General features: G+C 47.9%; 8 protein-coding genes across 8 annotated transcripts; 6 read left to right on the top strand and 2 right to left on the bottom strand.

Moving 5' to 3' along the window:
- Positions 1 to 80: 80 nt before the first annotated feature.
- Positions 81 to 868, top strand: RhiXN_00540 (uncharacterized protein; the record flags this gene model as incomplete). Its single annotated transcript, XM_043320359.1, has 4 exons — positions 81 to 191; positions 245 to 405; positions 458 to 551; positions 611 to 868. The coding sequence occupies 4 exons, from the start codon at positions 81 to 83 to the stop codon at positions 866 to 868; spliced, it is 624 nt and encodes a 207-aa protein (XP_043179371.1).
- Positions 869 to 973: 105 nt separating this feature from the next.
- On the bottom strand, positions 974 to 3,850 carry RhiXN_00539 (RNA recognition motif protein; the record flags this gene model as incomplete). Its single annotated transcript, XM_043320358.1, has 10 exons — positions 974 to 1,181; positions 1,241 to 1,391; positions 1,445 to 1,547; positions 1,629 to 1,676; positions 1,730 to 1,894; positions 2,607 to 2,669; positions 2,723 to 2,834; positions 2,898 to 2,935; positions 2,988 to 3,269; positions 3,329 to 3,850. 10 exons carry the CDS (start codon positions 3,848 to 3,850, stop codon positions 974 to 976), a joined length of 1,692 nt encoding a protein of 563 aa, XP_043179370.1.
- Positions 3,851 to 4,696: 846 nt separating this feature from the next.
- On the top strand, positions 4,697 to 9,113 carry RhiXN_00538 (autophagy-related protein 11; the record flags this gene model as incomplete). Its single annotated transcript, XM_043320357.1, has 18 exons — positions 4,697 to 4,764; positions 4,820 to 4,949; positions 5,002 to 5,092; positions 5,146 to 5,508; positions 5,567 to 5,660; positions 5,718 to 5,788; positions 5,841 to 5,905; positions 5,957 to 6,158; positions 6,213 to 6,425; positions 6,476 to 6,637; positions 6,697 to 6,735; positions 6,783 to 7,352; positions 7,402 to 7,861; positions 7,911 to 8,017; positions 8,077 to 8,192; positions 8,251 to 8,273; positions 8,323 to 8,754; positions 8,807 to 9,113. The coding sequence occupies 18 exons, from the start codon at positions 4,697 to 4,699 to the stop codon at positions 9,111 to 9,113; spliced, it is 3,513 nt and encodes a 1,170-aa protein (XP_043179369.1).
- A 408-nt stretch (positions 9,114 to 9,521) lies between these two features.
- Positions 9,522 to 10,802, top strand: RhiXN_00537 (RNI-like protein; the record flags this gene model as incomplete). Its single annotated transcript, XM_043320356.1, has 2 exons — positions 9,522 to 9,950; positions 10,017 to 10,802. 2 exons carry the CDS (start codon positions 9,522 to 9,524, stop codon positions 10,800 to 10,802), a joined length of 1,215 nt encoding a protein of 404 aa, XP_043179368.1.
- A 460-nt stretch (positions 10,803 to 11,262) lies between these two features.
- On the top strand, positions 11,263 to 12,994 carry RhiXN_00536 (DEAD/DEAH box helicase; the record flags this gene model as incomplete). The annotated part of the gene is made up of 6 exons (XM_043320355.1): positions 11,263 to 11,291; positions 11,341 to 11,404; positions 11,457 to 12,053; positions 12,110 to 12,238; positions 12,293 to 12,473; positions 12,531 to 12,994. The coding sequence occupies 6 exons, from the start codon at positions 11,263 to 11,265 to the stop codon at positions 12,992 to 12,994; spliced, it is 1,464 nt and encodes a 487-aa protein (XP_043179367.1).
- A 734-nt stretch (positions 12,995 to 13,728) lies between these two features.
- On the top strand, positions 13,729 to 15,186 carry RhiXN_00535 (glycosyltransferase family 32 protein; the record flags this gene model as incomplete). Its single annotated transcript, XM_043320354.1, has 1 exon — positions 13,729 to 15,186. One exon carries the CDS (start codon positions 13,729 to 13,731, stop codon positions 15,184 to 15,186), a length of 1,458 nt encoding a protein of 485 aa, XP_043179366.1.
- A 231-nt stretch (positions 15,187 to 15,417) lies between these two features.
- On the bottom strand, positions 15,418 to 16,044 carry RhiXN_00534 (succinate dehydrogenase assembly factor 2; the record flags this gene model as incomplete). The annotated part of the gene is made up of 2 exons (XM_043320353.1): positions 15,418 to 15,615; positions 15,682 to 16,044. The coding sequence occupies 2 exons, from the start codon at positions 16,042 to 16,044 to the stop codon at positions 15,418 to 15,420; spliced, it is 561 nt and encodes a 186-aa protein (XP_043179365.1).
- Positions 16,045 to 16,275: 231 nt separating this feature from the next.
- On the top strand, positions 16,276 to 19,293 carry RhiXN_00533 (periodic tryptophan protein 2; the record flags this gene model as incomplete). Its single annotated transcript, XM_043320352.1, has 8 exons — positions 16,276 to 16,293; positions 16,351 to 16,463; positions 16,520 to 16,629; positions 16,670 to 16,769; positions 16,819 to 16,965; positions 17,016 to 17,151; positions 17,211 to 19,126; positions 19,182 to 19,293. The coding sequence occupies 8 exons, from the start codon at positions 16,276 to 16,278 to the stop codon at positions 19,291 to 19,293; spliced, it is 2,652 nt and encodes an 883-aa protein (XP_043179364.1).
- Positions 19,294 to 19,705: the final 412 nt, after the last annotated feature.

Below are 19,705 nucleotides of genomic sequence, written 5' to 3'. Positions count from 1 at the left end.
TATTTTCAGCCGGGGAGGGTCTATCGTGCTCGCGGTCACGATAAATACCATCAACCACGCTCCCTTGATTGAATCGCCTTATGTCTGAAAAAACCAACAACACCACGGCCCCTCCTCAGCTTGAAGAGGTCAAGGTCAACAATTCAAGCCTGACGGAACTCAAGCTTGCATGTGATGATGCATTACGCAGAGTAAGAGCACTCTAGCTGTTATTCAACCTGAAATTTGCTGAAAGCATCTGAAGCATTTGTCAAGGCCAGATCAATTCAAGGCACAGCACACCCATACTGACGTACGTCTTGGTCTTGGGTACGCCAGTGTCGCTATCGCCGCGGTAACGGGTTTGTATTCATGGAAGAAGGATTTTGAAGAATCGAAACCAATGGTCTGGGTTGGCGTTATTTTGTAAGTTAACCGGGATTCGTCTTTCACGCGCTTGTGTAAACATTTTTATCAGATATATGCTTTTAACCGGAGCACAAACACTGTATGCATATTTCGTTGAACGGGACACAGTTTTCGTTGGAAAGAGGAAAACAGTCAACAAGAGAGTAAGTTGAGTACTTGACCTGTGACGCCACATGTATCTAACAGGAAATTCAACTTAAAGATTGAAACTGAGCGACTAACTATTGGTGCCAAGACTTTGCCATCCAACAAAAAGAATGTCTCCACTGGACCGCGCTATGTTTTGACTGCAAGTTACGTCCATACTGCCAACGGTGGCAAATCGCTTATCCGCAAGGCAAAGCAAACCACGGAAGCTACCTTCACAACCTGGTTTGACGAAGAGGGGCGAATGGATGAAGTTGCTTTTGGCGAATGGTTAAGTGGTTTCGTTGAAAAACTTGTTGGAGAATCTTCATGAGTATATCAATCCCACACATTGTACTTTGGCTGGCAAGCATGCATCCATATTTGGGAATATACCACAGTCAGATTAGGGAACTAGATACAATTGCAAACTCCTGAATCAAGCCATCGAAATATCCTCCTCCTTGTTGTTTTCGCCTTTGGTATCACCCTCTCCCATAAACGCTTCCAACTCCTTGTCTAGATCTTCGGCAGTCTTGGGAGCAGGTTTGGCTCGGGGTCCTTTTCCTCCTGTCGGTTTCCCCTTCCCTCGTACGCTCCTCGCTGGTCCGGGTCCGGGTCCGGGTCCTGCCTTGTCATTGGTATTTCTAATATTGAAAAAACTGTTATGTGTGTATCGCAGCACCCGAAATGAAATAATACATACTTTTTAGATGCTTCACGCGCGCCCTCTGCTAGACGATCAACCAGAGGCTTTTTCTCCATACGACTAAGTAATGTATTCGTTGCGTTTCGTCCAGTAGGTTGATGTCGCGAACCTGGCGGTGGCGAATCAAGTTTGACAACCATTGCCTCGCCTACAAAAAAAGGGTATTAGAATGTACAAAACCCCGAATGTTAACGATACTACCTTTTGCCATGACCCCATCCAATTGCTTTTGAGCAAGTTTCGCATCTCTCGCATGAGTAAATGTTACGTTGGCGACGCCAGTTGAGCGACCGCTACGATCGTACTGTAGTTGACGATAGGCCATTAGACGTGGCGAGTGTCATGATTGATTGTGGAGCGGCATGATTGCTAGGGCAGTGCATACCCTGATGGTCGGTTCGCATGAGAGCGTTCCGATAGTTCCAAAAATCATCTGAAATAAGATTATAAGTCAAAAGGCACGTTGGTAAACTTGGTGGCACATACCGACAGATCCTTCTCTGTCACTTCATAATGCAAATTTGAGACGAGAAGGCGAGCCGATTCATCGCCTGTAGTTGAGTTGATAGGTCGAGCCTTATGCTCCTCGGCTGATCCTGGGGCCATGTCGTGCACCCACTGGCCATCCGGATTGTTTGGGGGAGGTGGGCGCTGTAGAGTTGTGTGAACAATAGCCGTTATTGTTTGTAAAACAATCTTACAGAGTATGGGTGACGGCCGCGGCGATTTGTATTTGAGCTCATACCGAAGCTGAATAGTAGAACAAAATGTGCGGAGGGGGTGTGGTCGGTTGTAGGTGACACTGTAACAGCAACACTAACTCTGCTGACGGCTGGTCCCGTGATCCAAGATTAATTGCAAATTTGCTCTGACAGGCGCCAGTACTCCGACCCTTTACACTCGCCAATTTCTGGATCCATAAACGATTACAGTTAGTACCCCATAATATACGCTATTGATAACATTTTTCATTCGTTTGGTATGTCACGACTCCGAGATGAGCCCTCGGACGCGAAACCCCCGGTTTGCTGTCCTAGGGACCGGGTTTCACCTGTGCTTGACACCTCCAGGTCAGAAAACTTAATTGAGTGGCATAATTAATGAGACATTTCCAAACTGAGGGCTACCGAAGTACTGTATGACAAGAGATCCTAGAACAAGGATCGAGATTCTGGTTCACAGCACTGATTACGATTCCTGAACTATAATTTATTTCTTTCACGATCTACCAGTAGATATACGATCGCCTCGTGGTCGACACGACCAAGGCGATGAGAGCCCAGGATGCGAGTTAAGAGACCTGCTCTTCGTCTGCTTTTCGGCTTATTCACGTATTTCTCCAAAGGTCCAAAGGCACTCCCACATGGCGTGCCCATTTGTTGTTCTTCAGTCTTCCCCAATACGTCTTCTGGTAATCGTCCTCAAACTTATCCGGATTCCTCGTTAGTGAGGTGTAATTTTGTAATAGGAATGTCTTACCGATACCAACCGAAGATATTTGAATGCTTGTCCGAGACGAAGCACAAAGTCGCGCTGTTCGGAGCTCGTCCGTTGATTCGCCATAGCATTATCAAACTGAATTATTTGAAGGCTTAAAGAGTAGTAACAGTATCAGTATCCGTATAATAAGGTAATTTTACATAAGATGTCCTACCTCGGAGCAAGCTGCGCGAGCTGGAGTGCCTGGTCCTCCTGAATTGTTTTCCATCAAAATGAAATAACGGCAAGAAGACCTTTTACATACCTCTTCCCGATCAATAAACAACAGACCCAGAAGTTTCATGTGCTGAGAGAAACTGGCCCCGTATTGGTGAATAGCAGGTGTATATGGGGGGCCATCCTCAAACCGAAAAGACACGATCCCGGTGGTGCTGAGGCGCATACAGTCGATCAGGCGCAGTGCATCCGCGATTGCCATATCTTGACTTAGACCATAGTTGGCCCACACCTTTAGGTGTGAAACTGGTCTATATGGTAACAGCATAGTGGCAAGTGGTAGTGGAGCTTCTAGCACTTGTAAATTGGGCTACGTTGTATTGGTTGAATTACTTGCGTATATGAGATGAATATGGACATGATACATACCAGTATATATTCGTGAATAGGTAGAACGGGTCCTACCGTCTCAGTACCTATGTGAAGTTCTCGGATACTGGGATGCCTTTCCAAAAACCTCAATAAATGCGTATCGACCATGAGATCTGCGGAGAATGCATGCAAGGAAGGTATGTCTAACTCGCGAATGAGTTCGACTCCCGAAGCCCCAGGCCCAATCCACAATTCAAGCGCAGAAAGCTTTGTACACCGCATAAGAGCCTGTTGGACCTGGATAATATCCATAGGTTTGAATGCCATACAGTCCGGGGCGGTCGTCTGCACACAAAGTGTCGATAAATGCAAAGATATACGTGCACGTGCTAGGATCATTCTTGAAAGTGTGATCAATGCGCCTAGGGACTCGATTTTGAGGTTTTCCCAGAGTAGTCGGTCGGCCTCACGACCAATTCCACGAGAGACTAATGTTGAAGGCTTCAGGGAGAGAGTGCCATGATTAGATACAAGCCAGCACAAAACGATGGCCCACACGTCGCTTGGTAACTGAGGCATGGTTCGACGGGAAAGGACTAGAGGCATGTTCAATTCCGGCGGGTAGTCGGTGTGTATTAGTTCTTCGGCTGCTCGATCATGCCTTTATAGCCGGCATTTCTAGCATGTGAGCAGCAGACTATACACTGGCTGTACTTGAAAATGCCGTCCCTCGCTAAATTTCAGTGATGACCGAGTTGGTTTAGAGCCAACTACTGCTTCGTGATGCATGCGCACCGGGTTGGTCCCAATAAACAATTGGTCCCGAAACAAGAATGGTGCTTTCAAAACATTGTTAATTTATTCATTCAAGTCCCCAGGTTTTGAATCGGTGAGATTACTGTTAGGATGCTTGTCACAAATGCCACGCTTCGAGCACGTACCGATGCCTCACATAAATTGTAAAAAGCCAAGTGTAAGTGACGTGATGCGTCTCGCTGTACCAGGCATAAGCGAATTGGACGGTAACTAGATTAAGTTGGCCCCCCGCACGGGGCTCGTGTGATGGATGCAGAGCTGTGAACCAAGGGCGGAGATCTATTCGTAAGGATCCCCTATTTGAATTCTACACTTTCCAGAGACTAGGATCATGATCCTATTGCACGTGCAACCCAAGCGGAAGGAATTGACGCGTAGATGGACTATAAACATTACAACAGCCTTAATGGACGGTCCTAGCCAAAGCCGCACTGTGCCTGTCAAATGGCTGGCTTGACGGATCTGCAGATGCGACCGAGTTAGAGTCGGCGCGCCACAAGACCACAACAACGACATGCATGTGATATTCGAGCCTCGAATTCCAATTCGAAATCGAAGCACAACTATTCACCTAAGCTATCGCGCTACCGCCACGGCTGAACGACCACAATGCGAATCATTGCTGCCGAGGAGGGAAGAGAGCTACAGCCCGATGTGGCTTTCCAAGAGCTATACCAGTAAATATGCAGCTTAATGTTATTTATTGGGTTGATCATATCTTTATATTCACAGACAAGGAAACCTGAGTCTCGCCCTTCAGAGCTTGACTGGTATTCCACCAGCGGCACAGCTCATTTATTTATCAAGTGGCGAACAGCTAAGAGAAGAAAATGCAGAAGAGCTCTTATCAGGACCTGACCCCGTAAGCCCAGTCCCCTTTACCACAAGTCGACTGAACTTGATGCTGGTGACAGACGATATTTATATTCAACCGTGACCTGGTGGATGATAGTCGTGATCCTCCCAATGAACTGCTCGTTCTGGATGCGACTTTACCAACATCAGGTTCATTTCATCATTCAGGTTGACGTCCTTAAATCACTAACACTAGGCTACAGGAGACGTAATACATGATGCCGAAATGTACCTTGAGCATATTCGTTCACAAGGAACGTCCGTCGAGATCCAACGCCAGGCATTGTCCACTGTTTTACGAAACTTAGAGTCACATGCCATCGTATTGATGGACGCATTCGATATTTTCCGCAGTGTGGCACAGCGTGAGCTCAACCGCCAGCAATCACTGCTTGACGGCCACAAATTCGATCTTGAAATCATATCCAAAGTCAAGGTACATCCTGAGTTTTTGTCGATAACTGTAAGGCGAGGAGTAGAGGCGACGGGGCGCGAGAGAACTCTTGGGGATTATGTTTCTAGTTCGAAGATGCACATGGTAGCGGAGTCGTGCGGGCGTTTACACAGTGAGTTTTTAGATATAAGTTCATCTAGAACTTGAGCATGGTAACTAACCTTACGCAGGCGACTTGTCTGCTCGCTATGGCACTGTATCGCAAACGTTCAATCAATTGGTTGCGAGCGTCGCTGAGCTGAAATCGAAGGTGGACGGTAACATGTGAGTGGTGGCTGCAGACAACCTGGAGTTGGACAACTCACACTCCTCCCTGGCCAGTTCAAGCGACGCCGTTCTATTAGTCGAACAAGCAGACAAATTTGTTGGAGCCTTAGGAGACGGAACCCAAGGTAACTCACCCCTTGTCATTACCACGTGAAAGCTAAAAATTTAGCCTTGAAGGAATAGATGTTGTAGGAAGCCAGTCGAGCATGGCACAGCTATACTTGGACATCTGCTCCATCAAGGTAATCGATTGCTTCCTCCGTTAACCTACCACTAATTATTCTCATGTGTAGAACAAATCGACAGAACACGTCTTTTTGATTTTATCTGAAGTCGCCGATATTCAACGCCTGATGTCCAGTATACCTGAGACCCTTGCAACGCTGGAATCCGATTTCCGACAGAAAGGAGGGTTTCCTCACTTACAACGCCTGCACAGTATGTTGTACATGTACGGTGCAACCGTAATCGAAGTTGTACGCCGAAGAGAATTCAGTAAGCCGGATGTTCTATCAGATAACCCACTATTGAGCTAAAATCTAATTTTAGGTAGATTTTTTACGGAAAAGGCGCAAGCAATTGCTGAAGTTTTAGCAAAGATATCATCACATGAGCGTAAACGCCGTCAAGTATATCGCAGCGAGGTCCATGGCCAACTTCCGTTTGATCCTCGAGGAATGGATGAGCCTGCGCCTACCATGGAGATCAGTACCAGTGGGGGAGAAGAACCTGCTATTGCCATGGAGCGACATGACATTGCTGGTATGTACACCAGGCCGGAATAATGATTGCGATTCACCGGCTGTTCTTAGTGTTCCTGGATCTCCTTTCTCAGATCGAACGATCGTCGAATTTGGTGACGCTCCCTCCTGGTGTCTTAAATCCTGCTTCCGAAGCTAGACTCGCGTTTGAGCGACTTATAGCAAAGCTCGACAACATTGAGTCAGATTTCGATAGGCTTGCTGAGCGTGCTGGTAAGTTTCAATGGATAGTTGAGCTACTGAATTGATATCATTAAACTCTGCCTACACAGTGCTGTCTGCATCGCGGATTTACCAATCCCGAAGGCAATGTGAGTCGAGGGTTTCGATCACAAGAAGACGCTGACAGGTATTCTAGCGACAAGCGATCAGTCCACTATGCATGAGATAATCGAACAGCTTCATGAAGCGCAGGTTGCTAAAATGGAACAAGAAATCGCTTTCCAACGTGAAAATGCAGCCCTGAAAGTGGAGACAGAACGTTTACAGAAAGAAGTGACCAGTGCATCTGCCGGCAAACAACGTTTAGAACGGCTCGAGATCGAGCTGGATGTTACTCGAGCCAAGCACGCGTCAGAACTCGCGGCTCGACAGGGTCTCGAACAGCGCTTAAAGGACTCGGAAAGGGTCCGAAATGCTCTACAGCAGGAAGTCGATCAATTGCGAGCCGGTGCACATGCTAGCAATATCGTAAAACAGGATGCTACTAAGCTTAGTGCGCTCGAGGAGCAGAAAACTGAGCTCGAAGCTTCTTTGGAGCGACTGCAGACTCAAAATCGCCGGCTCGAGGAGGATTTGGAGCTCATGCACCAAGAAAAAGACGATCTGAATCAAATCATTCGGGACAAGGATGCTATACTGAAGGAACAAGTCAGTGCAGCCGAGCGCTCGCTGCGAGACCATATTGCCGAGACGGATGGTGATCGAGGTTAGTACAGAATGCGATTTGAGACGTGGGGCTAAAGCCGGCCAAACAGCCGTTCTGGAACAACAGGTTGCAGAACTTCGCAACGCTCTCGATAATCATAACTCGAGCGAGATTCAGAAGCTCCAACTTCAAGTATCTCGACTTGAAGAAGACAAACAGCAGATTGAGGCAAAGTTCGGCACTTCCAGCGATACAATGTCCAAATTAGCTGCAGCGGTGCACAACTTGTATGCGAGTCAAACCCAAGCACTATCTGTGGCTCAGAGTCTTCTCAAGGCTTCGAGAGCAAACTCGAACGGAATTGACGGTAATCCCAATCAATCAGTCGAAACGCCATTAGCCCCTCCCCTCGCAATCGAGCTGCCCGCCCCTCTGCCAGACTTCGATCCAGCTCATCCTCAAGCGATGATTGATGCATTGGCGGCATTCGACTCTAAATTACTTGAAGACGCAGTAGCTAAGGTAGGAACTAATGCCCGCAAGTATCTTAAATTGTCCAAAGAATATCGGTAAGTTAAACGTATTTGCGCATCCAGTAGGCAACTAATTTGCATGCAGCGAGCGTTCCAAGAGCAAAATTACGTTTAGAAATTTCGCTCGAGGGGACCTAGCATTGTTTTTACCAACTAGAAACTCAATAGCGAAGCCCTGGGCAGCGTTCAATGGTGTGTTGTGTCTTAGTTCCGGAAGCATTCAGGGAAAGTGACACATTTTAATTGAACAGTCGCATTCCCCCATTACTTCCTGAATGCAACAGAAGATATTAGCGAACTACTGAAGTCTCGTGAATGGATTGTGGCTCGTATTGTGTCAATCACCGAGAGAATTGCAGATAGCAAGGTAGGTTGCTATATACTGCCAAAGATACATTCACTGATCTTGAGATTCTATATGCAAGCGACCCAATGGAAACCCATTTGGGTATGTCCACCATTATGCGCCTCGTTTCATCATTGACATCTACCTTTAGGCTTGGGGACGGCGTTAAATTCCATCTACTGGATGTCGAGGATTGGACTCAACCGAGTAGTGCCGCTAAGAAACGCGTGGATTCTAACCTCACTCGTCCGCTCTCAATCGCCTCGTATGAAGCAAGAGAACGCATATCCTCATGGACGGAAACGACTGCAATGGCCACAGCATTACCACAATCAATCTCGGACAAGGAGGGTACATCACCTGGAGTTACCGGGTCTCCTGGCCAAAAGTTCGGACCTCGACCTCCATCTCCCCCACGTTACTTTAGTAAGATGAGTGTGAGCCCTTCAGCAGGACCCTCTTCCCTTTCCAAAGTGTTAGCACAAGCGCCCGTACCATCATCGCCCCGTCCCTCTTCTACATTTTCTAACCAACGGAATGTGAACCCCGAGAGGTCAAGATCACGTACAACCTCGCTGTCTTCGTGAGTTCACCAGCCATCATCATTTGGTATGCTAATGTCCGGCTATCTTCAGGGCCCGTCGACCTCAATTCAATGGGTCCAATAAAGCTGCTGCAACTACCGCGTTATCCGACCCTGCTGTACCGGCAACATCTTCGGGCGCCACTCCCGAGCCTGGTACCACCCCATCACCTTCTGGATCTGCTTTTGAGGGCATGAGCAGTATCGCACTGGCGCAAAGGAGGCCCACGTCCATCAGCCCGGGCATCAGTGCAGGCAGCACATTAGCTAACATAGCAAGTAATTTGGGTTTGCCAATTAGACGCAAACCCATATTGGAACAAGCTCGTGCATCCCCGGCTCTTTCAGAAATAGAGTAGTGTTTTACATTTTCATCTTTCGTTTGTATCACTCCTTTCTCTGGAATCACATTTATTAGGGACATTATCTATGCAATCTAGCTGTTTTTGTAAACGCGTTTTCTTTCCTTCCCTGCATGCTTTCCTTTTGTATCTTCTATACTTAAACGTTGCCTACAATCATATCGTCGTTTAGGGACAATAACAAATGAACCTAGGCTAGGCTACATAATCGCGACTCATATGATCGTATCTATTCCCACCACCACGAGGTTTCGTTCCCACCTCCTTAAGTTCTTACACGTACTTTAAGACTAGTATTGACACGTTGCTACCGCGATCTACTTCTGTAGCTACTACCTGGATATTGTTCTAGTTCATAGTTCTTTCAAGCCATACTGTGCTCTAAGTTCCAACCGCATTACTGCCATGCAGAACCTAGATCTGCTGTTTAGAGCGCTGGGACTAGGCCAACCACAGCTTAAAGACGGGTTAGCATCCAAAACCCATGTAGACCTATATGATTATGGCCTTAGCGGGCAACAAGGTATGATGCCCAACGGATTCATTTTCCTACTCAGTACTTTCCCTCGCGATGAATTGACCGATATGTGTTTAGGAGCGGAGGTTGTATTGCAACAAATCAGACTTACACCCTATATCACACATATCAACCTGGGACACAATCCGCTCGGCGACTTGGGCTTATCAATGATCATTGACTTCCTATGTCTGAACCGGCACTTGGACATCGAGGAGCTCAATCTAAACGGCTGCGGCATCAACGATCTTGGCCTCAGTATCATTTCGCGTTACATTCAAGATAATACAGCGTTGAGAAGACTGTGTTTGGGGGGTGTAAGTAGTACATCGCACAATATAAACACACGGCTATGGTGCTCAAACTACTGTTCTGAGTATTAGAACAACATATCAGGTTCTAGCACGTCGACCAAAGCCTTCGCCGCCGCCCTGAACCGTTCCCGGGTTCAGGTGGTAACCTTGGCCAATAACGAGAGGCTATCGGACAAGTTTATTGTCCATTTTTTGGGTCATTTGAATGCCCCGTATCTCCGAGAGCTTCATCTCTCCAGAGCGGGACTCACTAGATCCTCATTGCCGGCACTGAACAAGTACCTCACATCTCCAGCTTGTTACGGCCTACGAGGTCTTCACCTCAATGCAAACCATCTCTCAAATAAAGGACTAAAAGGTTTGATTGAAAGCCTTTTGGCGGGAAATACCACTTTATACAGAATGGAGGTATTCGCTAATAGCATGAAGACCGACGGAGTAGAATCAAGAGATGATTCGTCGCTTCCAGAGATCGCCTCGGCTGCACTTCAACTCGCGTTGGAGCGCAATGCTGTGAGGCTTAGAAGGGTAGAATACGAATCGAGAGAACTTTTGGTCATAGCGAGAACGCTGCTCCTCGTCCGTGAGCCCCAAACGCGACAGCCAGTACATAATCCGTCGGCATTTCCGTGGCGGCGATTGGTACCTGAACTCCAACACTATATCCTGCGATTCTTGCATGTCACACTATCTGACGCGCAACACATCCGCATTTGCAATTACGCGTCCAGTATAACCACTCTACCAGTTCTCTTTTCGAACCATGTCGATAAATCGAAGCGTAGGCACGAGTGGATCGAAGACTACTTGCTCGCTGTGGGCTGCAATAGATTTGAAGGACGGCTACTGGCATAGATTAAATGTTCCCCCTTACATTAATATTCAGTTGGTTGATGGCGATTGTATGAGAATTTACTGGCATTTATTGTTGCCTTGATCCAAAAGTTGATGGCCAGATGGGTGGATGCGAAGCCCCGGCGTTTAGCTCAGGGAAGGGATTCCGCGGCACTAACGAGGCCAAACCCCCTCTTGCGCGCCTCCGTTTCGCCAGACCACATCCGAGCCCCTAGGCAAAGCAAGCCTCTACTACGCCTGCCTACACCCACTACTGCTGATTAATTGCGGCTGTAATAAATCTAAAACTCTGCAACAAACTCTAAACAGATCAATATTCATCCAAGTAGCAAACCACACCATTGCCCTTGGACGTTCCCCAGAAAGCTCACATCGACCCACCGCACTTGGACCATCATAGTTCAGTCTGTTACACCGTAAATTACCTGTGACACAACCTCTTCATCCACTTGACTCGATCATGGCATCCGCAACTAACAATTCATCGGCGTGAGTCGGTATGCATATTAGACTTACCTGACCTGACCAATTTCATTAGTTCTAATGAGGACTGGAAGTCTGGGCTACGCGCACCACCTAAAGATGATCGCCCTCAAACCGAGGTACGTCCATGGTAGGATCCGTTTCGCATTTACCTGATTTTTCTTCCGGCAGGACGTGACTGCTACCAAAGGGCTCGAATTCGAGGACATGGGACTCCGACGCGAATTACTGATGGGAATTTTCGAAGCCGGTTTCGAGCGCCCCTCACCGATCCAAGAAGAAGCTATCCCCGTCGCACTCACTCGGCGAGACATTCTGGCCCGCGCGAAAAACGGTACTGGTAAAACTGCAGCGTTCACTATTCCTTCGTTACAGCAAGTCGACCCCACGAAACCCAAGATCCAAGCAATGCTTCTGACCCCTACTCGAGAACTTGCCCTCCAAACGGCCCAAGTTTGTAAAAACTTGGGGAAACACATGGGCATTAACGTGATGGTTACGACCGGAGGGACCACCCTTAAAGATGATATCATCCGTCTCTCCGAGGCGGTCCACGTCTTGGTGGGTACGCCGGGTCGAATTCTGGATCTTGCCGGCAAGCAAGTGGCCGATTTGTCCCAATGTCGCGTGTTTGTCATGGACGAGGCGGATAAGCTGCTATCGCCGGAATTCACGCCAGTGATGGAGCAATTGTTGTCGTTTGTCCCGTCGGATCGCCAGGTTATGCTTTTCAGCGCGACGTTCCCGATGATCGTCAAGCAATTCAAGGTGAATGCGACTGTTTGGGATTGTATGCTATACTGTATACTTAGGCAGCGGTGTAGGACAAGCATATGAAGTCCCCGCACGAGATCAACCTGATGGACGAGCTAACGCTACGTGGTGTAACTCAGTATTACGCTTTTGTGGAGGAGCGCCAGAAGGTTCACTGCCTCAATACATTATTTGCCAAGGTGAGTTTTATGGGCTGGTGATCTTGGGGACCAATCTCATGTACAATACCCCAGCTTCAAATCAACCAATCAATTATCTTCTGTAACTCGACGAACCGTGTCGAGCTATTAGCCAAGAAGGTTACGGAACTTGGGTACTCGTGCTTCTACTCCCACGCAAAAATGGTTCAATCCGCTCGCAATCGCGTTTTTCACGATTTCCGCAATGGCGTATGCCGCAACTTGGTGTGCTCAGGTAAGTGGAAGCATACGGATATATATGAATATATGAATAGAATTAACGGCATAACAGATCTCCTGACACGTGGTATCGACATCCAGGCGGTTAACGTTGTGATTAACTTTGACTTTCCAAAGCATTCGGAAACCTACTTGCATCGTATTGGTCGCTCTGGCCGTTTTGGACATCTGGGTCTGGCGATCAACCTCATTACTTACGACGATAGGTTCAACCTATATCGCATTGAGCAAGAGTTGGGGACGGAGATCCAGCCAATTCCAGCCGAGATTAACAAGAGCCTCTACGTTGCGCCAAGTGCGATTGACGAGCCTGCGGGCCAGGTTCCGAGCAACCGCGGCTCTGGACCCGAGTCTAACAACCGCTCGGGAACCAACGGTCAACCAACGGATGGCAGCAGCCCCGTAATGGCGGTGCACATGGGGGTCAAGGCCGCGGGCAACCTAGGGGGGACATCGTGGGGGAGGGCCCAACGGACGCGGTGCAGCTCCCCAGAGATAAATCGTGTGAACAAATGAATATGGTAGTATGAAGGTAAAGGCGTTGGTTCGAGGCGAGGAAGGGGGGGGTAGGATATGAAGAGAGGGAAGTGGAGTGAAGCGACAAGAGCCTGAGTTACGAGGTAATGCATTGTATGGTAACTGCGCGTATAGTGGGTTTCTTTTATATTTTTACCAATGTACTTTTGTTCACATTGTTGAGGCCTAACGCTATTATCTTTCTTTTTCTTCTATTATCCCGTTATTATCCGGGTCCTTTTTTCCCTGTCACGTTCGCGCATTGCTGTTTGGTGTGTTGCATTGTAATTCATTATCCTTGTTGCCGATCCTGTATTGAAAAAGAAGGATGCTCTCCAGATCCATTGGTCAGCATTACATTAGTATAAGCGCCGACGCGATCCTGAGCGCGACCAGGCCAAACTCTTACGATAATTGACGATCTATTCTTATTTTATCTCGTGTTCTTAAGTTTACGATTGGGGGTTGAGCGGTTGTGAAAACATCGCATGTTCATGTTCTGGGTACTTTACAGTTGAGAACTATAATCAAGTTGGTCCTAATCTCGCATGCATCGCAATGGCTCATTCTAACCCCAAGGAAAGCTTTCTCGATCAACGCTGAGAAAAACCGTGTAAAAAGTTTGGCCCCTTGAGCCTATTCGGTAAGCTCTTTATTTTTTTTTTCCTGCCTGAAACTCGGAGTTAATCCCCGCGTGCTCCAGCAGACCCAGCCCAATTGCAAGCCAACTCGCCATGCAACGACCCCGAGCGGCATCTGTGAGACTCCCCTTGTACGACACTCGGATCATTACCGGTAACGGGCACAGCACCCATGCCAGCCATAGAAGGGCAGCCTCTCCGGATTCGGCTGAATACCGTGCGGCAGGACCATCGAAAAGACGGCGGCGGATTCACTTTGCTCTGCCCCGACGTCCCAAGACCTGGGTATCTTTCTTGAAGTGGATCCTGGGCTTTCTTGTCCTCTGTTTGTTTGCCCTCTGGAGACTATGGGAGCCCCATATCGAAATCATGTTCTTCCGGCGCAGCTGGATCAGAGAAGAGGTCCTCAAGGTAGAGCCCCTTGCTGGCTGTTTTCGCCCAGAAAACATCGCCCGCACCTCGTATAATGCGTCATGGGCCCTCGATAGGCCCAAACGCTGGGAAATACAGGCGGGTGTGCCCTTGCGGATGGGTATGGACTGCTACGACTTTGCCGGAACAGTTGGGCGAGACAAAGCCCAAGACACAGCCGAGAAACACCACACTTACTTTCATACTTACTGGCGAAAGGATCTGAACCCATTTGGCGAGCGACAATCATGGATGCTCAAGTCCTTTTTCGCTACTCAGGATCTGGCTCACTCGACCCTTATTCTCTGGTCAAACGGGGACCTTCGTGATAATAAATACGTCATGCAATTTACCTCTAGGTACCCCAGCACTATTTTTCAAGTACGTCGTGTCAATGTCGATCAGTTGGCAAAAGGGACCAGCCTAGAGGGGTCCTCGTTGCTCCATCAGCGAGATAAACGGGCCTGGGTCGACGGTGATCTGATTCGTTTGTTGGTTACGTGGGCAGAAGGTGGCATATGGATAGACATGGACTCGTTACTCACAAGAGATCTGTCTCCGCTCCTAGAGCACGAATTTGTCACCCAATGGGACTGTTATGGTAAGCAACTCCAATTTAAGGGGGCTCGGGCAGCGTTAATCTCCTGCCTAGATAAGCTTTACACGCCACTAAATGGCGCCTTGATGCACTTTTACAAACATTCCCCATACTTGTGTGAAGCTTTCCATATCATCGGCACCTCTCCTCCGCCTCGTCCGGGTACCACAGACTGGGGTTCTTCCTTGTACCTCAAGGTATGGCGTCGGCTTGTTCATGAGGGAATCCAACCTTTCAAAGTCCTGCCATTTTGTTTTTCTGACGGTCGAAGTTGTCGTCTCGACAATCGGCTACCTGACCCCTTCAAAAAGGACCCTGCGAAATGGGGCGAGGGTCGAATCACAGCGGGAGACAAGACCGGGCTAGCCGAGGGTGGAGAGCTGGATGTTGCACTCGGCAACGTGTTTTCCGTGCATTTGCACAATCAGTGGGAAAAGGCCTTCCCACCTGGAGGCTGGGTCGAGCGATTATTACTGAACCGGTATGATTCACGTCTATCACGATGGAAACGGTCCGAGGTACCGCCAGAAGAGGCCTCATAACATCTGTGCTTATTTTGATTATAGATCCTTTTTTCTAACTATCATAGTATTTTCTTGTACTAAGAGTATAACACCGTGTATTTGGTAGACACACCAGTTTGTGCTGATCCGTGTTCATACATGCTCATCTACTTTGTCCTGATGGTACTACAGTAATTTATACATCGAACTCGATTAATCAAAGACATGTAGTTGATGTGACATTTACACATTTCGTTGATCCAGAGCTCATCACTCTTTGCTCGATCCCTGAGAGGCTGAAAGCGACGAGGTCCACCCGCCCAAAGCAGGCATGCTTCGTACCACCTTGCCCTCATTTTTGGCGTGAACACGCAATTTGTCGAGCAGTGCTGTACCTTCCCATTTCGCCGGCGGTTGCTTCTTGTTGATGGCCCAGTAATAAATGTCCCAATCGGGTTCATCTAGCAACTGGGGGTGATAGGCACCACAAAATCAGAAAATAGCCGCATGTTATCAATTTAAAATCGTGCATACCTTGTCGAACTCTCTCAGCTCGTGCTCCGACATCTTCGAAAGGTGTTCCTTGGCAAACGTGCTCAATAGCAAGTCTGATTCCAGTGTCCCACGTTTGCGAGTTTGATATACTAGGCGTGCTCGAAGAGTGGCCAAGGATTCGTTATGGCGAGGAACAGGAGGGGGCAGCAGTGATTCGTCGAGCCCATCGTTGGAGCTGCTGTTGCTCTCGGCCGCCGGGACATCTCTCGACAGCGGTAAAGGAAACGGATCCGAGAATGAGGAGCTCCCTGGCTTGGAACTCGTGTGTCTGAGCGCCAGACTCGTGCCATGTGCATCCCTCAAGTGAGCCCGAACGACATTTCGTAACATCAGCCTTTGCATAGTCTATTCGAGGATTAGGCAAATAGGTGCTGTGTCTGGGCTGCCAAGGCTTCAGTGGGGCGCAGAGGAGAGGAGGTATGCGCAAAGATTGAGGTTTGCAGCACAAGGATTCCCGAATAATTGCAATATTAATCGAGATCGAGTGTATTTGAAATGATGACTTGATTTTGCAATTGAAAGTCTAAGGCTGCCAAAGTTTCTGCTCTGCACACTACCATCACCAAGCTCTCGATGTCTGGAAGCTTCAAGGTAAAATTCCCCTTCGTCTAGCGTTCAATTCAAACAGAGCCTCATAGCCATTTCTAGTTCTCGAACTTGTGTGGTACGGTCTACCGCCAAGGGAATATTATATTCACCTCTGATGGCAATACAATCTTAAGTCCAGTGGGGAACCGCGTGTCCGTATTCGATCTAGTCAAGTGAGTGCTCTCGCATGAGCTTATGGTAATTTGACCAAACAGATTTTGTCTATTAGTAACAAGTCGAGGACACTACCATTCGAGAATAGAAAGAATATTGTAGCTATTGCTCTTAGCTCCAACTCGAACTTGCTAATATCTGTTGACGAAGGCAAGTACTTTGTGGGTATCTGTGATACCTGATTAACTGTGTCTGGAATGAATAGATGGGAGGGCATTGCTTGTCAACTTCCGAATGGGGGTTGTCCTGCATCACTTTAACTTTAAAAAGCCTGTGCAAGCAATTAAATTTTCTCCCGATTCAAAGTACGTCCGCCTTTGCATTTATAAGGTGTTATATAAAGTGTTTGCATAGATACATAGCTGTTTCACACGAGTCTCACGTACAAGTGTGGAAGACTCCGAACCATTTGTTGCGAGAATTTGCCCCGTTCGTGCTACACAGAACCTATACCGGCCACCACGACGAGGTCATTAGCATTGAATGGTCAAAGGATTCCAAGTAAGTATCGTTCGGCCCAACCAAAGTCCGCTCTAATATATTACAATTAGCTTTTTCCTTACAACTTCTCGCGACATGACTGCACGATTGTTCTCACTGAATCCGATCGAGGGGTTTCGACCAAAGACTTTTGCGGGGCACCGTGACATTGTGATCAACGCATACTTCTCTGAGGATCATCGTACTGTGAGTATTAATGAATTCAGCCTTTTAACCGCGCTCATCACCCATATTCGCTTCACAAGGTATACACCATCAGTCGTGACGGAGCGGTGTTCACATGGCGAGAGAAGGCCGGCATGGATGATGATGAAACCAACAGCGAAACTACATTGCAACACCCAGGCCCCTCTTCTGGGTCGCCGATGCTCCACACCATTGCCCATACAAGGTGGGGCATTAGTGAGCGACACTATTTTAACCAAAACAACACCAAAGTAGTATGCACTACATTCCATCCGGGGCTGAACTTCCTCATTGTCGGATTTTCTACTGGTTTTTTCGGATTTTGGGAAATGCCAAGTTTCAACAATATTCACACTTTGAGTATCTCCCAAGAGCGCATATCTTCGGTTGCCATTAACCCGAGTGGAGAATGGATAGCGTTTGGCGCCAAGAAACTTGGACAGCTGCTCGTTTGGGAATGGCAATCCGAATCCTATGTCCTGAAGCAGCAAGGTCATTATTTCGATATGAACACACTCTCGTTCTCCCAGGATGGGCAAAACATCGCGACTGGGGGCGACGATGGCAAGGTCAAGGTCTGGAACACCAGGTCTGGATTCTGTTTTGTTACATTCACCGAGCATACATCTGCAGTATCTATGGTCGAGTTTGCGAAACAGGGACAGATCCTTTTTACCGCCTCTCTCGATGGGACTATTCGCGCGTACGACCTCGTCCGATATCGGAATTTCAGAACGTTTACATCCCCGTCGCCAGTTCAATTCTCGAGTTTGGCTGTTGACCCTAGCGGCGAAGTAGTCGCTGCAGGATCGACGGATTCCTTCGAAGTGTTCATGTGGTCTGTTCAAACCGGGAAGCTGCTCGACATTTTCACGGGTCACGAGGGTCCAATTAGCTCGCTCGCGTTTTCGCCTACCGGTAATCAGCTTGCTTCCGCCTCTTGGGACAAATCCGTCCGTATTTGGGATGTCTATGGTCGTTCGCGTGCCGTGGAACCATTCCAACTTGGCTCCGAGGCGCTCGCGCTTGCGTTCAGGCCGGATGGTCAAGAGCTCGTGGCAACTAGTCTCGATGGACAAGTCTTTTTCTGGGACGTTGGATTGGGAAAACAGATCAACGTTATCGAGGCGCGAAGGGACATTTCAGGTGGACGAAAAGCTGGCGATCGCATGACTGCAGCCAACTCTTCCTCTGGAAAATCTTTCAACAGCATTGCATACACAGCCGATGGCAAGTCCATCATCGCGGGCGGTAACAGCAAATACGTCGTTATGTATGACGTACAGGAGGGAGTTATGATCAAGAAATTCCAAATTTCAGAAAACTTGTCGCTCGATGGTATTCAAGAATTCCTCGACAGCCGCAAGCTCACATCGGCTGGGCCAGAAGAATTGATCGATATGCAGGGCGATGAGAGCGAGCTCGAGGATCGAATCGATCATTCCTTGCCTGGAACACAGCGTGGTGATTTATCTAAGCGCAGGACACGCCAAGAAGCACGTACGAAATGCGTGCGCTTTTCTCCTACAGGTCGCTCATGGGCCGCTGCTTCTACCGAGGGCCTCTTGATTTACTCGCTCGACGATACCATTGCCTTTGATCCGTTCGATATCGACCTTGATATCACACCACAATCTGCACTTGAAGTTTTGTCCAGTAGGGACTACTTGAAGGCCTTGGTCATGGCATTTAGACTCAACGAGAAACCTCTCCTGCAAAAAATATTCGAGTCGATACCTTCCAGCGACATTCGTCTCATTGCTCGTCAGATACCTTCCGTATACCTCCCATCACTTCTTCGATTCGTTGGAGAACACGCCGAAAGCTCTCCTCACATGGAATTCGACCTCATTTGGATAAACTCGCTCTTGACCGCTCAAGGGCGGTATCTTCGCGACCACTCGGGCGAGTATGCAAGTATCTTCAGGCTCCTGCAAAAGGGAATGTTGGACTTCCAGCAATCTATCTCTCGAACGTAAGTTATACCGCAAAAAAGTGTGGGCGGATGGCTGAACTGAAAATGTTTTCAGATGCGACGACAATTCGAGTACATTGCGATACTTGATTGACCAATCTCGAATCAAGAACAAGGATTCGACAAGCTCGAATCAAAACTTGACCATGATGGACATTATGACATGATGCTAGGAGGCTTCAAATAAAATGTGACATAGATATATGCTATCCTCCAGTGGTGTACACTTGTGGCCGTAGCAAGAAGCCGGGGTTTATTTATGCTTTGTCGCTTGTACCCGTGCTACGTTTGTCCGAGGTATCTATCCACTCATACCCTTAGAATCAAAATTGAAGTACCACCGTGTATTCCAACGTGGATGGCACTCACAGTCCTTTATCTCTGTCGTCCGAGCAGGTTTGCGGTGATGCAACTTCCGTCGTTGATCGATATCCTAAATAAGGAAGGGCTGCTTTGGATGAAATTTCCTAGTTGACAATATATGTTTACCTTTTTAACAAAGTAAAACTATGCCATACACCAAGGTATAAGTTCTCGATCCAGAGAGTTTGCGATAGAACAACTTACTGTGATACCACC

The sequence above is a fragment of the Rhizoctonia solani genome, chromosome 4, assembly GCF_016906535.1.
Source record: "Rhizoctonia solani chromosome 4, complete sequence".
NCBI lineage: Eukaryota > Fungi > Basidiomycota > Agaricomycetes > Cantharellales > Ceratobasidiaceae > Rhizoctonia > Rhizoctonia solani.
The sequence above is the reverse complement of the archived record's forward strand: the minus strand, read 5'-3'. Positions and strand labels throughout refer to the sequence as shown.